The sequence below is a fragment of the Bubalus kerabau genome, chromosome 15, assembly GCF_029407905.1.
Source record: "Bubalus kerabau isolate K-KA32 ecotype Philippines breed swamp buffalo chromosome 15, PCC_UOA_SB_1v2, whole genome shotgun sequence".
Lineage (NCBI taxonomy): Eukaryota > Metazoa > Chordata > Mammalia > Artiodactyla > Bovidae > Bubalus > Bubalus kerabau.
In genome coordinates, this window is record NC_073638.1 from 52,042,149 (window position 1) to 52,058,644 (window position 16,496).

The window sequence follows — 16,496 nt, forward strand, 5'->3', positions numbered from 1 at the left end:
AACATAATACTGTAAGTCTTAACCAAAGCAGTTAAACAAGGTAAAGATTAAAGATATTCAAATTGGAAAGAAAGATGTTATGTTTTCTCTCTTTACAGATGATGTGATCTTATATGTAGAAAGCCTAAAAATTCCACACCAAAAAACTTATAGCTAATGAACAAATTCAACAAGGTAGCAAGATGCAAAATCAACACAATAAAACTGAGTTTAGTTTCTGTACATTGAGAATCTGAAAAGGTAGTTATGAAAACATTTTTGTTTATAATGGCATCACAAAGAATAAAATACTTTAGGAATAAACTTAACCAAAGAGGCAAAAAACTTGTACACTGAAAACTACAAAACATTGTTAAGAGAAATTAAAGAAGGCAAATAAATGAAAAGATATCCCATGTTCATGGATTGGAGAACCTAAAATTGTTAAGTTATCCATGCTACCCAAAGCAGCCTACTGACTTAATGCAATCCCTATCAAAATCCCAGCTGCATCTTTTGCAGAAATAGGAAAAATGATCCTAAAACAAAGAATCTCAAGGGTACCATGAACAGTCAAATTAACCTTAAAAAACAACAGAGTTGGGGGAATCAGACTTTCTGACTTGAAAACAAAGGTACAGTAACTGAAACAGTGTGTTACTGGCATAAAGACAGACGTATATATATGGAACAGATCAGAGAGCCCCCACATATTAGGGAGCCCACACTGGAGACCTCACATAGATGGTTAAATGTTGACAGAGTTGTCAAGACCATGCAATGGGGAAAGAACGGTTTCTTCAACAAATGGTTTTGGGAAAACTGGATCTACGTAACAGAAGAATGAAGTTGGACCCTTACCTTACGCTATAAATAAAAATTAATTCAAAATTGATCAAAGACCTAAAGCATAAGACTTAAAACTATAAAAAAAAAAACCGGTATAATATGTTTCACACTATATTTGACAAGAATTTCCTGGGTATGATACTAAATGCATAGGCAGCAAATAGTGAAAATAAACTAGACTACATCAAAATTTTTAGGGCTTCCCTGGTAGCTCAGACGGTGAAGCGTCTGCCTACAATGCGGGAGACCCAGGTTCGATCCCTGGGTCGGGAAGATCCTCTGGAGAAGGAAATGGCAATCCACTCCAGTACTCTTGGCCTGGATAATCCCATGGATGGAGGAGTGTGGTAGGCTATAGTCCATGGAGTCACAAAGAGTCGGACAGGACTGAGTGACTTCACTTTCACTTTCACATCAAAATTTAAAACTTCTGTACATCAAAGAACCCAATCAACAGAATGAAAAGTCAGCAAACCATGTCTAGTGTAAGGGTTAATATCCAGAATATGAAGAACTATTTAAAAAACCATTTTTTAAAAAAAGCAATTAAAAATGGTCAGAGGATTTGGATTCACAATATGATAGACAAATGGCCAACAAGCATATGAAAAGATGCTCAACATTGATAATAACCCATTAGGAGGTTAATTTAAAAGAAAAATAACGTTTTTGCAGGAGTATGGAGAAACTGGAACCTTTGTATATTTTGGTGAGAATATAAAATGTGGTGCAGCTGTTGTGAAAGAGTATATGGTTCCTCAAAAATTAGGAGTGACCCAGCATTTCCACTTCTGGGTATATATCCAAAGCAATTGAAAACAGAGTCTTGAAAAATGTACATACCCATATTCACAGCAGCACTATTCATAATAGTCAAGAGATAAAAGAAACCCAAGTGTCCATGAATAAACAAAATGTATATGCACACCATGGAATATTACTTAGTCTTAAAAAGGAAGGAAACTTTGACATGCTGTAGAATGGATGAACCTTTAGGACATTATGCTCAGTGATTTAAGCCAGCTGCAGAAAGAAAAATACTGAGAGTCACATGATTTGAGGCATCTAGAGTGTCAGATTCATAGGAGCAGTAGAATAGTGTTAACTTTTATTATACCTTCTTACCTCAATAGAAAATAATGTTAAAGAAAACTCATCTGTTTTTATGTGGTAATCACTGTACTAGATCCAAGGCATACTGAATGAATAAGGGCACAGTCCTTTATCTTAGATGTTGCTGTTAGAAGGAATACATTACCATTATTATTATCAATTCACATTCATTTAATGGTTAATGTTAATACTGTGATGCTCCTGATACCTCATTCTGCAAGCTTTTGTCGTTAGTGGTAGTTAGTTGCTGCTATTATTACTGTTGTTTTTACAAAGTACAGTAATAGTATAAGACCTTCACTGAGATTTAGGTCTTTGCACTAGACTTGGTCAAGGATGCATGGCTTAAGAGTTATTAAAATTAAATTGTAAATAATTGATGTGCCTTGGTAGTTTGAAATAACTGGAGTTTGACACTCTTGAACCAGATATTTAGCTAGTTGATATGGGGGTAATTCCTTACTCTTAACACTAACTACCTTTGGAGCCAAGACTCAGGTTTATGAAACATCTGCAGAATAATTCCAAAGTAACACAGGTACCTTTTTTGCTGTATATATAGATGTTACTTGGCTTTCTGGTCATAAATATGAAACATTTACATTTTACTTGATTGTACATTACAGAAAGGCTGAGGTTACATTGGATGGAGTTTGGCCAACAGATAAAACATCTCGTTGTTTAATAAAGAGCCCGGATCGACTTGCTGATATCAACTACGAGGGAAGATTGGAAGCAGTTTCAAGGAAACAGGGAGCTCAGTTCAAAGAGTACCGTCCTGAAACGGGTTCTTGGGTGTTTAAGGTATAGTTGCTTAACCTTGTTCTCATAAACTGTAGTTAGAAATTATAAACGGTGTATAGTATATAAGTTACATAGTTCTGATAAACTGACAAAAAAGTTAGGGTTAGAAGAGATCTTTTCTTAAATTGCTTTTACAGATTAGGAAAAAGATGTAAAGATTGATGTAAAGATACACTGTAATTTACTTCAAATTATACATCACATTAAACCCCAGAGCAATACGGAGCTATTATAAACTTCATGAGCACATGATTCAAATTCTACATCCTATCTTATGACCACTTAGATGCACTTCTTTGGTGTGGTTTTTCTAATTTGGGGATATCAGGCAAAATTTTTGTCTCTTGATAAATCAGTTCTTCCCAAATAATTGTTCTTCTTTTAAAGATTTCTGGGGTATAGAGGTTGACTTGCTCCATTCCTTGCTTTTAGTCCAATGGATTCTTTCTCTTCTAGACCAGTTGGATTATTTAGCTTGTTGAAGGCCTTTGTGTAGGTTGAGAACAACTGGGCGGTATATATATGTAAAAATAGTAATGGCTCTTTTGGATATTTTTTTCTGCATTAATGTAAAGTTGATTATATGAGCAATTAACACCTACCAAACACCATCTAAATCTTAGAGAAACAATAAAATGTGGTTAGGTGACATTTCACTGTGCTTTAAATACTTTGATCTCCCTCTCCGTTATTTTTTTAAAGCTAATTCTGCAAGATTGCCGCCTTTCTGAATATAAGTTTTGAAATTGATTTTGTTGGATTCTTCTCCTCCTTAGGTCTCTCATTTTTCTAAGTATGGTCTTCAGGATTCTGATGAAGAGGAGGAGGAACGGCCATCCAAAACTAGTACAAAGAAGTTGAAGACTGCCCCTTTACCTCCTGCAGGCCAGGCCACCCCATTCCAGATGGCTCTTAATGGCAAACCAGCACCTCCACCCCAGGTAGAGACGGGACAATGAATTTGAATGGAGTCCATGATACAGAAGTTGAAAGCAAGTCATTCAGCTAGTACAAAGCTGTTCTATGACCCCTCGAACTTTGAAGAGTACAAATGTATTGGCAGTCACGTTAAGAGAAGTACAAGGGGGAGGGCATGAGGTGGTACTGGTATCTGATGTTTACTTCATAGATTTAAAGAATTCTCTTGCTGTTTGGATCATTCCTTCTACCGATTGTCATTCTTAAACACCTCCCTCTCTTTTCATTTGGACTTGCTGAATTCTGTGCTCAGTGATCAACTCAAGATAGTATTTTGCTTGTGTGGGTTAATGCAAAGTAAATCCTGCTTTTGTTGACTACCTAATGTGCAGTGCAGTTTAACCTTGTTACCTCCATGGTTTTTTAAAAGTTCAATTAGCTTTCTGCAAGGATTTTTAACTCCATTTTTCTCAAGTTGTTTACTTATACTTCAGGTAATCTCTTAATATTTGTATTTTAACAATACATAATCTTTATGAAAATACATAAGCTTTACAATATAAGTGAATTACTTGGCTTGGGGAGAGTAGGGGCTGCATTATTTATTGCAATTGTATCATACTCTTTTGGTATTGTAAAGCCAATATAAACCTTTTGTCCTTGTAAGGAAAGGTTTGTAATTTAAATATCAGATAGTTTCTTTGCTGACTCATAAGAGTTTTACTTTCATTTGGATGTTGTTTATTATTCAATCAAGTTATAACATTTTTTTTTCTCTGCTGCCATATTCCTTCAAAGAAGAGAATTTGATACAAAATTTCTTTGTAATGCATCCTCTACCTCTCAGCTGCTAAAAGCAGGATCTTTGGAATTTTCCATGCTATAATTCTTACGGCTGCTGAAATGTGTGATTTTTATGATTGATTAAATAATTTCTTGGGAGGCAATTTTCTTGAGATTTTTGTGTATATGTGTTCATGTTTGTGTGTATTGGGGAGTGGGAGAATATGATATCAGTGGGAAATGGGAAATATGTTGACTTTTATGTTTATAGCATTTAGAATATCCCTCTATTTAGTATACATCTCTTCCGAACTAAAAAGCTGTAAATGAACTCAATTTTCCAGCTACCTACATTCATTTTGTCTGAATCATATGCTTTGTATAACGTGGTTTTTAATCTTACAGTGTGTGTATTTCTTAGGATAAGAATCAGATAACCTTCTTTTCTTGCAATAAAAGTAATATGTAGGGTCCTAAAGATACAGTTGAAAAAGAAAAGCTTCATCTTGTGGACAGATCAAATTTATACAGTGTTGGCCATCAGTGATTTTTAGGCTCTTTAATTTCCAGAATACAAATAGTAAATAACTATAAAATCTTGTGATGGCACTGCAGTAGGTAAGAGTCTTAAAAACTGAGCACCAGAAAATTTCAGGAGAACAAGGTTCTAGGACTAAGGGAGGTGGTAAGGATCAAAATCAGAGAAGGCAGTGGCACCCCACTCCAGTACTCTTGCCTGGAAAATCCCAAGGATGGGGGAGCCCGGTTGGCTGCCGTCTGTGGGGTCGCACAGAGTCGGACACGACTGAAGCGACTTAGCAGCAGCAGCAGCAAGGATCAAAATGGGCAAAGAGAATATCGTGAATAGGTGTCTTTTTGAGATAATCTCATTTGATTGAGGAAGTGGATGGTCCTCCTTTTGGATGGAGAAGGGAGAAGTGGGTAGACTTGTTTAGATATTTGGGCTAATGTGTTAGAGGAGAAACAGGGAGCTCTGGAGAACTTTTTTGTCCTAATGCCTAGTGACCTGCATGATGTTAGGAGAAATGCCAGTGGCTGCGCAGTTTTTAAGTTATTAGCAACAGAAGCTACATTTTACTTGGCATGAGGAATATAACCCGAGCCATCTGAATAAACTGGAAACAGCAGTCTTCTCATCCCAGCAACGAGATGACTGTCTTCACACTATAACCGGGCTCCCTGAAGAGATTGATTTCTGTGATACTGTGTGTTCCTTAGGTCTGTTCTAGCTGTTTTTCTCTGACTTGGGGCAAGGGTTGGGCGGTTCCCTAAGGCATTAGGAAGATACATAGTTTTGTTTAATGATTACATGTATCCTACTATCTATTATATAATCTCAGTCCCCTCTTTGCAGTTCATTCTTAAATCCTGCTTTGTTCCTAAAAAAGCAGGGGAAACTGTTTAAAGGAAAAAAAAGGATTAGAATTTTAGAAGAAAATTCTGTTTTATCTTGTATTTACTTTAAAAAAAAGAAAGAAATGAAGTGGCAGCTATCTAAATTTAGCCTGTTGAAGAGTGGAAGTTTCTAAAAACTTTAAAGGTTTCAGTCCTGAAACCTCACCTTCCATATATCTAAAGAAAGTCACTTTACAGATACTGTCTGTTTACTTAGTATTTGTAATGGGCTTCTCAACTCCTCACCCCCACACTCTTCTTACCTTACTCAGTTTCTTCTGTGTCACCAGTTTTTTATTAGTCTGCTTTTCTTTCTAGGGCTGGCTCTGAAGAAGCACCTGATCTCCAAAGATTTCTCAGAAAATAACGTCTTTTGGGGTAGTTTATTGCAATTACTTAGATATACTTAAAATTCACACATGAGGGTTCTAGGAGTTTACCAGGTCCTCATAGTTTAATAGTGATTCACTTCCCCCATCCACTTACTAGATGATACTAGTTTTGAAGTCAGTGAATGAGGATGAAGCAAATAAAACCTTGATTGCATAGCATTCTTAAAGATAGTCTTGAGTCCCTCAGTCTCCAGACTTTGATAAAATCCTACCAGTTTGCTTCTAAAAGTGTTCTAAATGAGCACCTCTTTTTGTTACCGTTAGTCCTTTGTTGAATAGTATAGTAAATTGAAATTCTCCTCCTCCTCCCTTTCCTCTCATCTATACTTGCTCCTTATCCTTTCATAGTTACTAGCCTTTTCTCCTGTGTGGCAGGCACTGCATTAAATAACTAAATGTTGTGAATTTAGCAATGTGGTTAGTGTTAGATATAGAAAATAGTAGGCTATATCTGCTTTCAGGTGTTTACAATCTGGTGGGACAAAATAGTATATACATGAAATTATAACATATATTGTATAAAATAGGTATAGGCAAGGTATTATGGGAGCCCAACAGAAAAGAGTATCCTGACATTTTGACAAAGGATGGGGAGGGTTACAACTTTTCTTAAGAGTGAATTTGTTAAAAATGAACATACCAGAGGCGGCATTGGAATGTTCTTCTAATTCCTGTAATTATAATGGTAGGATCACCACCAGGGCTTTTAATTTTTTTTTTTTTTAGAATTTTAAAGCATCAAAGTAGCTTGCCTGTAGCCTCCCCAATAGGTTTAAATATATATATATATATTTAACTTTTGTTTTATATATATATATATATAACTTTTGTCTTTTAACCATTTAGCCTCCAGTTTTGTTAGAGCAGTCTTTAGGGATTGTTCACAACATAAGTAACAATTCACTACATATCCAACACCTCAATATTTCTACAGTTATAGACAGCAGTAGTCATTCTTCTAGTAAGGATATTTGTTAAAGGAATTCAGGGGAGTAATAGATAATATACCATTGAAAATAAAGTTTAAAAAGTTACACTAATGGTCATTTCTTGGTTCAAAGAAATCATGAAACTTTTTTTTAACCACTTATTGTATAATTGGATCCATTGGAAGTCTACTGTGAAACAGGCCACTCATGAAAGACAAACCAGAAATTGTGGAAGGTTAGTAATCTACAGATGATATATTATGAAAGAAAAATAGGTAGAACAACTTTTAGCTTTGAGAATGTTTCATAAATTAGCATAGCCATTTGTTAACATTTTACCAGATGATGTGTGAGTTTAGGACATATTTAATGTGAATTTGCACTGAGCCAATTTTATAGTATGTTTCAGCTTTCTGAATGTTTACCTTTTCAAACCATAGACTGTTAATCATGACTATATCTTTAAAACTCCCTAATAATTGTAAATCTAACTCTTGACACATTTAAACCTAAAAGAACTATTCCCAGATTAAAATTGTTCCTAGTAGTACTTTGTTTTTTTCTTTTGGGAAACACATTCTTCATCTGATACACTATTCCATGTGATACTGCACAGGTGGAGCTAACCTTAGGATTTAGTCTCCCAAAAAATAAATTCCAGGCCCAAAATTGTGTTTGTGATAACTAGAAATTTATTTCTAAATGCTTTTAAGAAAATGAAAAGGTACTAGAGACTTTGGTATTTGTGTCTTTTATTCTGTCTTCCCCATGGCTTCTGGCTGCAAGGCACTGTGAGGTCATGGTAACTCTGTATAAATCAGAAAATTATAGTTGCTAACTAAATCAAGTAAGGCATAATCATAGTCTGAGGTTGACTATTTTTTCAGTATGGGTGCTGGCTTAGGTCCAGGCTCCAGACTATAATATTATGAAAGGGTAATTCCATGAATCTGCATTTGGATCCCAAGTAATAATAGAGGAGTTTTGGGGAAATTGTTCTTCAATACTCTAGCAAATATATTACCTCACATTATAATAGAATGGGCAGAATCTAATGTTGTTATATCATATTTTGAATAAAGTAAATATGGTCTAGAAGCTCTGTGTCTATCTGGTGTCATTTAATGCTGCTTCCCTGATCTTTCTGCTGTCTACAGAGCCAGAGCCCAGAGGTGGAGCAGTTAGGGAGGGTTGTGGAACTGGACAGTGACATGGTAGATATCACCCAGGAGCCAGTTCTGGATTCCATGTTAGAAGAGAGCATGCCTGAGGATCAGGAACCTGTGTCCGCCTCAACACACATTGCATCTTCACTGGGAATTAATCCACATGTGTTACAGGTGAAGTCCTAACCCACCCTTATTATAAGAATCTAAACTAGTATTCATCTTCCTTTCTTAATACCAGGCCTTTTCTTTCATTAGTCCCTTAAAGGCATTGAACAGTCACTGAAATGAGAAAAAAACAGGAATATGGCCCATGTTCAGGCATCATTTTGCCATTGGAAGGAAGGCTATATTGAGATTCAGAAGACCTAGATTCTAGGCCCAGTTTTGTAACTATTACCGTGTGACTTTAGGCAAGGCGTTTAACATCTGTGAGCACTGATTTTTCTCTATAAAATATTAACTTCATTTTCAGAGAGGTTTTGAGGTTCTGGAAAGTGCTCCACAGAAGTGCTTTGTTTTTTTTAATTATAGTTACAAGTTTCTTTAAGCTGTCTCAATTTCTCCTTGCCTATGCCTTTTGTCATTATATGAATTTAGCCTTTGGCTTATATTTAACTTTAAAATTAATTCATTTAGCAAATATGTAAGCTGCTGCTGTGTGCCAGCCTCTGGTGAGACTATATACAAAGCAGAGAAGTTTTATATAACTTCTGTCCTTCAGGCACATACAGTATAACAGAGTTAGTCACACAAATGTTGTGCTAGCTCTGGACATGACCTGAGGCAGAGCTTTTTAATTGGTTGTTGTAAGCTGTGTTTTTCTTTTATGGCCTTTGGATTTGGGGGAGCACATTCATTCTGTAGATATTGCTTTTTTAGATCATGAAAGCATCATTGCTTGCTGATGAAGAAGATGTAGATACGGTCCTGGATCAGCGCATCACTCACCTTCCTTCTAAAGCAGATACTTCTCAAGAAATATGTTCTCCCAGGCTCCCCATCTCAGCAACTCACTCATCAAAACCTCGTTCATTAGGTACTGTTAAAGATGCTCTTTTACAAGAAAGCTGTAAAGTCTGGCTTTTCACATTTCTTCTAAGCTGAGTCAACTTCTGTAGCAAACAACTCCAAACTATGACCACTGGTGCAGATGCAAAAGTTGTATGGGAAAAAAAACCATTTGTGTTTTGTTTAGGGGTTTGTTTTTATTTGCTTATGAGTGTGGCTTAGATGGGAAGCTCAGTTCTAATTTTTATCAGACCTTAGAAGAATCAACAAGTTGTTCTGTACTGTACTCTTTGTGCAATTCTAACACTATTCCTTATTGTTTTCTAGGGGCAAATGTTGCTTCCTATCATGTATAAAACTTTTCAGATTTCTGCTCTCCCCTGAAATTTGCCAAATTTCCAGGAAAGCAATTTCCTGTTTTATTTTAAAGCTTTTCTTATCTCTTCTAGTGGACTTATAATTATGTGGGATTGGAGCTAGAGTATTGATATCAATAAAAGAGTTAAGTAGGTATAATTTCAAAACATTTTGAAAGCCAGAGGACCTACCAGGAAGGGATTTGTTTATGTTACCTTAAAAACTGTTTATTTTTCAATTCTTTTGAGTACTCTTATTAACTTTCCTTTAAAAAATGCTTTAATGAAGCATCAGTTAAACATTTATAAGCTTTTCCATAATGAACACTACATGAAAACCTTATATTTCAATCAACGATTCCTTGCTTTAGACAGGAAGTAGATAAAATTGAAAAACAGGCAAAAGTAACAAAAACTATCCTTCTGAAAGGCATATATGCAATTACAAGATATTTCACTGGGTTTGGTTTCTTAATTTTGGCATTGAGCACTGGAGTGGTAGGAATTTTGAGTTTTGATCTTATCAGCTTTTTATATTGACTAAAGAGGAAACATTTGCATTTTGATAAGGGCATGAACATTGGTGTCAGATTTACCTGGGTTTATCTGTCAGTACTGCCACTTGGTAGCTTTGTAGATTTGGACAAGTCATTTAACTGAGCCCAGTTTTCTCATCTATAAAATGAGGACTGCAATGTTATTTAAAGTTATTGAAGGATGAAATGAAACAGTGTATACAAATGGATTATATAGAGTCTGCTTCAGATAAGTGCTAGATAGATTTTTTAAGTAATAGCAATAGTGTTGTTATTGTTGACATCATCATTAGAATTCCTGCCTTGATTTCCCATGTGAAAGTTATTTCTGCAGTCTGATATAACCTGCTGTTAGTCATCTATATCTGATTTAATTATTGATAGTTTAATAAAATTATAATTTCAGCCTTGCTGGTTGTGATTGTTTAAGAATCAATAGGCTGTATTTTCTAATAGTCTTTTTTTCCTCCTTATTTTAGTAAGTGGGTTACTACAATCAAAATTTACAAGTGGGACTTTCCTTTCACCAAGTGCCTCTTTACAAGAATGTCGTACTCCCAGAACATCATCGTTGATGAATATACCATCCACATCCCCTTGGTCTGTTCCTCCACCCCTGACTTCTGTGTTTACGGTGCCCAGCCCAGCCCCTGAGTTTCAGTTGAAAACAGTGGGTACACGTAGACAACCAGGCCTAGTCCCTCTTAAAAAGTCTGTCACCTATGGAAAGGGGAAGCTCCTGATGGACATGGCCCTATTTATGGGACGATCATTTCGGGTTGGTTGGGGCCCCAACTGGATGCTTGCTAATAGTGGAGAACAGCTGAGTGGTTCTCTGGAACTGGAAAATCATCAGATTGCTGACTGTATGGAATATGGATTCCTGCCTAATCCAGTAGCTGTTAAATCGTGAGTCACATTTCCTTGTTTTCTGAGAAAGGCAATGTGGTAGGTGAACAAAAGCTTTTCATCACCAGGAGACACAAGGTCAGGGCTCCACTTTGTGATTTTCTAGATATACCCTTAGCACAGTTTTATTGGCATAATTAAAAATTATGTAATACTTACCTAATTATAACTATTAATAACTTGCCATTAATAACTCCATTTGTATCATCAAGGTATGAAGAGTATATTAATTCTTACCTAATGGTTAAACTTCAGTTGGAAAAGATAACAGACCCAAAGCTAATTGCTATAGCATTCCTTGAGTTTTCATCCTTTTTATTGCATTAATCATTTTTCCATTTTCTCACTTAAGATATTTGTAATTTCTTAATATATAAGGTATATTCTCAATAAAGCACCTTCTTTGTATCTTTGACCTAATAAGGTAAATGTATAAACTATGGATAATCCTTTATAGTTTGATATTAGGAAACAGAATTTTTAAAAATCACAGTAGAATGTTTGTATCCAATTTTGTAATTAGATAAAAAGAAAGATTTTATTGTAGGAACATTCTGCCACCTGTCTTTATTTTCTGTCTTATTTGTTAATTTGCCCTTGTAGCCTAACTGAGTCTCCATTCAAAGTTCATTTGGAAAAACTTAGTTTGAGGCAAAAGAAGCTGGACAAAGACCTGCAATTATACCAGACATCTCTGGAGCTTAAATTAAAACATAGCACTGTTCACGTGGATGAGCTGTGTCCTCTTATTGTCCCCAATCCGGGAGTTGCTGTCATTCATGACTATGCAGATTGGATTAAGGAAGCATCGAGAGATTTATTGGAACCACAAAGTGAGTATGGACCATGCTTCTAACTTTTGATGTCCCAGGAACAGGAGTAGCAGCATACGTTCATAGCAGGATGTATTTCCTCATGCCAGTGTAGTGGGTGGATGCCTGAGCTTGGACTTAATCTGTAGTTGAGTTGCGATGAACAGAATCTCAAACAGGGAGAAATCCTATCATTTTTTATCATCACTTTTACACCACTGTTCAGAGGAACTGTAGCCAGTTCCTCTCGTGAATTTATGAAATTGGATCTCTTACCCCACCCAGAGAACATAGAGTTCCTACCTAAGTCCTACTCATTCTTCCGTGTCTAATTCAAGTCCCACTTGTTCTTCCCACCAGCTTTGTTGATTATGACTTCTCTTCCTGTCCTCTCTCACTATGACCTTTCTATAACGATTGTGACCATGTTTTTCTGAACCCATACTTTGATTAAGGGCTTTTCTAATTTGGGCACTTAATTTCAAGGAAAATTAGAAAAGTTTAACTTGTAGAAAAATTACATGTTGCACACATCAGTTCATATCACTTTTATTGCGAAATGGGCACTATTTTAGAATGTTCTATACCACACGTTTTGGAACTTGCTTATGTTCATTTCTTTGTGTTTGCTTCAGTCGTCTCATCTCTTCAAATATGTGAGTTGTCATCCCAGTGCATATTTGGTGAATAGCATAAAGTGGTAAACAGTGCTCCCTTTTTGTTCTCCCTCACCATGGGCAGTATAGCATAGTGACTAAGAATTGGACTCCGATTACTTGAATTTGAATCCTGGCTCTGTTACATCTTGCCTGTAATTTTGAGCAAGTCACTTAAAGTTCCATACCTCAGTTTCCTCATCTGTAAAATGAATGGTAGCTATCGTAGTTATGTTGTGTAGATAGAGTTGGTTTACTCTTAAGGACATTTGAACAGTATCATTTAAGCTCACTAAATTGTTAGGCTGTAGCAGAGAATAATCCTTCACAAGTTCTTAGAGCACTATCTATTTTCTTAATAAAGCATTTGTGAACAAAATTTGATCAAATCAGAGGATTTTTCTTTATCATTTGAGACTATATTAGCCATAATTAGGCTAGAGGAGTCTGTTTAAAGGAGCATAGAGATAGATTTGTTTGTAAGTGCCATGGAAACATGGAGTAAGCAGGCAGTTACACCACACACCTCTGGAGCTTGTAAGACACAGCTGAGTGAGATGCAGACAGAGAAGGCAACTCGAGTCGTTGTTGGGGGTATTCATTAACTGATGTAATTTTTAATGCCACAATTAAAGTGATCCCCTCTCTGTAGTTACTGTATGACTTTGTGTCATCTCATTGTTTTCCTGTCCGTTTCTTAGTTGTGAAGCACTGGAGCCTAACATGGACGTTATGCGAAGCTCTGTGGGGCCACCTAAAGGAGCTTGATAGCCAGCTGGATGAGCCCAGTGAATACATTCAGATTCTGGAGCGAAGGAGAGCTTTTTCTCGCTGGCTGTCCAGTACTGCCTCACCTCAAATTGAGGAAGAAGTCTCCTTGACCCGAAAAGACAACCCTATGGAGGCTGTCTTCAGCTACCTCACGGGCAAGAGGATCAGTGAGGCCTGCTCCCTGGCCCAGCAGTCAGGTAGGACATACAGTCCTTTGCACTTCTGCCTACTTCCTATTCACTGTCCCTACCCTTAATTGTGGGTTTGCCCTTTTCTTAATTGTGGGTTTGCCCTTTTCTTCTAACCGGAATATTAAGTATAAACTTCCCAGCAAGATTTCTGGTTTCTCCAAAATAGGTAGGGACTCTGCCTTCTGGTTTTCCTTTTATAACCTTAAATCTTAAATTTTAATTAAAGTTATTTTAATATTATATGCTACACATGCATTTGCAGTAAAAGTAGAAAATGTAGATAAGCACAAACTCTACTTCTCCTCCCCTTTTTTTCTTACTCTAAGATTAAGCTTTTTGGCAAGGCACTATGTTTTAGCTTATTAAAAACTTTTGCTTCTCTTCCTACCTCCACTTTCAATAATTGATAGATTCAATAAATAATAGATAACTAAACAAAGTCAAGAATATATAATACTTAAAACACTGTCAGTAGGAAGCATTACTTGGTACCTACTCAACAAGAAGAGACTCCTCAAATTATAATCTAAGCTTCTATGTTGAGGAATTAGCAAAAGAAGAGAAAACTAAACCCAAAGGTAGGAGGAGGAAATATTAAAGATTAGAACAGAGTTCAGTGATAATGAAAACATAGAAACAGTAGAGGAATTGATAAAACCAAAGTTAGTTTTTTGTAAAGATCAAGAAAGTTTATAAATCTTTAACTACACTGACAGTGAAAAAAAGAGGAAAGATAACATTGCCAAAAATAGGAATGAAAGAGTGACCATCGCTACTGCAGAAAAGGAAATACTATGAGCAATTCTGTGTCAACAAATGCAACAACTAGGATGAAATTGAAAATTCCTAGGAAGGTATAATTACCAAAATTCAAGAAAAAGTAGAAAATTAAATAGATCTGTAAGAAGTTGAATTAGTAATTTGTAGCTTTCACTTAGAAAAGCTCAGGCCCAGATGTCTTCCCTGGTGAATACACTTAAGCTTTTAAAAGAAGAAATAATACAAAGGAATTCCCTGGCAGTCCAGTGGTTAGGACTCCAGGCTTTCACTGCCAAGGGCCCGGGTTCAGTCCTTGGTCAGGGAACTAAGAGCCTGCAAGCCATACATTGCTGCAAGAAGAAAAAAAGAATATCAGTTTTCTACAACTGTTCCAGAAAATAGGAGGGAGGACTTTTCACCTCACCTATGGCAACATTATTGTCCTGATATCAAAGCAAATATACCAAAAAAACTGCATCTAACATCATACTTAATGTTGAAAAGACAGGATGATTTCACCCTAAGATTGGGGACAGCAGTCACAGCAATGTGGAATCAGCATAAGGATGAACGTTCACATCAATGGAACAGAAATGAGAATCCAAATATAAAACTGTTGTGCTTACAGTCAGTTGATTTTTTACAAAAAAGTGCCAAGATAGTTTAAATGTGAAAAGGACAATCTTTTCAACAGATAATGCTGGAATAGTTGAATGTTCACTTTTAAAAGATGAATTTAGATCCTTACATCACACCATACACTAAAATCAACTTGAAGTTTTCTAGACTCCTTCCATTTGTTCAAGTACATGTTCTTGTCATTCAGGAAAGTCTTATGTGAAAAATCAAGGATTGGCGGAAGCTAAATTGGTTATCAGAGCCAAGAAAAATGACCTTAATGATTGAGTCAAGATATGATATACCAGTTTCTTATCAGAACTTGTCCGTAGATACACAGAAATAACCTTTTTTCCTTTATTGTGATTCATTTAGAATACTAGCAGCTCATGGTCAAATGGGCTGCAACATTTACTGCATGAATCATAGCCCAGTCATGTTTTGGTTACTTGTATACAGGTAAGCAGGGAGACGGCTTGACCTATTAACATATTTCCAGATGTGTTCCTGATGCATGATTTCTTTCCTCCAAGTGTCTCTAGTGTGTTAAGGAAACGCTTTATGATGAGAGCCTTCGTTTCTGGTCAGGACATCATACTTTACTCATATAAGCACTGACCCATATCCAAAAACAAAAGGATAAGGAAAAGGAGCATTGACTTCAAGGAGGTCAGTTAGGGATGAAACAAAGAATTATTCTCTTAATTTATGGTCTAATTCTCTGTGTACTATACAGTCTGTATGTAATCAGGTTAAGCTACTTTGAAGATTTTCTACCCTAGTCAAAAATTTTCTACTCAGTCTTTCAGCACTACTGCCAAAAGCAGTCAGAGGTGTTTCTGGGGACCAGAAGAAATAAGATAATGCCCCTAAGTGTTTTTCCAAGTCTATAAATTCTCAGCATCACCAAAGAACTTCTGTTTCTCTTGTAGGTGATCATCGTCTTGCTCTTCTTTTATCCCAGTTGGTTGGCAGCCAATCAGTTCGTGAGCTGCTTACTATGCAGCTGGTGGATTGGCATCAACTCCAGGCTGACTGCTTCATCCAGGAGGAGAGACTGCGCATCTTTGCCCTCTTGGCTGGAAAACCGGTATTTTCCTCTTTTCTTGTGAACTCACATAAATTTTTTCATAGATTCAGAATTACTTGAAGTTAAGGCAAAGAGCTATCTTTTAAGTTGTACATTGTTACCTGTAACTAAGCAACTTGTATTTAACTTTGAGCAGAAATATTTTCAAATTAGAAAGGTACAGTATGTACATTGTGGGGGAAGAAAATACTGGTTGTATAGAAATTAAAATGTTAAAATTTGCCATATCCCCTATAATAGTGATAACATAATTCATTATCTGTCTTTCTAGACATATTTTAAGTATATTCTGACATATAAAACATGCACATTTATACCTGTATATATTCAAATAGAATTATACATAGTTCTGCAACTTTTCTTGGAAACTTACTGAATATGGACACTTTTTCATGTTGTTTGGCCTCTCTTTTTTTAATAGCCACTTCTCTTTCATTT

At 36.1% G+C, this 16,496-nt stretch overlaps 1 protein-coding gene across 3 annotated transcripts in view; it reads left to right on the top strand.

Annotated features, from left to right (window-relative positions):
* Window positions 1–16,496, top strand: part of NUP98 (nucleoporin 98 and 96 precursor) — an 86,240-nt gene that overhangs the window by 58,796 nt on the left and 10,948 nt on the right. For all 3 annotated transcript variants that reach the window (XM_055548938.1, XM_055548939.1, XM_055548940.1), the window contains exons 19-26: window positions 2,568–2,745; window positions 3,522–3,686; window positions 8,341–8,523; window positions 9,232–9,388; window positions 10,732–11,161; window positions 11,765–11,994; window positions 13,331–13,597; window positions 15,901–16,058. In XM_055548938.1, coding sequence (XP_055404913.1) covers window positions 2,568–2,745; window positions 3,522–3,686; window positions 8,341–8,523; window positions 9,232–9,388; window positions 10,732–11,161; window positions 11,765–11,994; window positions 13,331–13,597; window positions 15,901–16,058 — 1,768 coding nt within the window. The remainder of the gene's footprint in view (window positions 1–2,567; window positions 2,746–3,521; window positions 3,687–8,340; window positions 8,524–9,231; window positions 9,389–10,731; window positions 11,162–11,764; window positions 11,995–13,330; window positions 13,598–15,900; window positions 16,059–16,496) is intronic.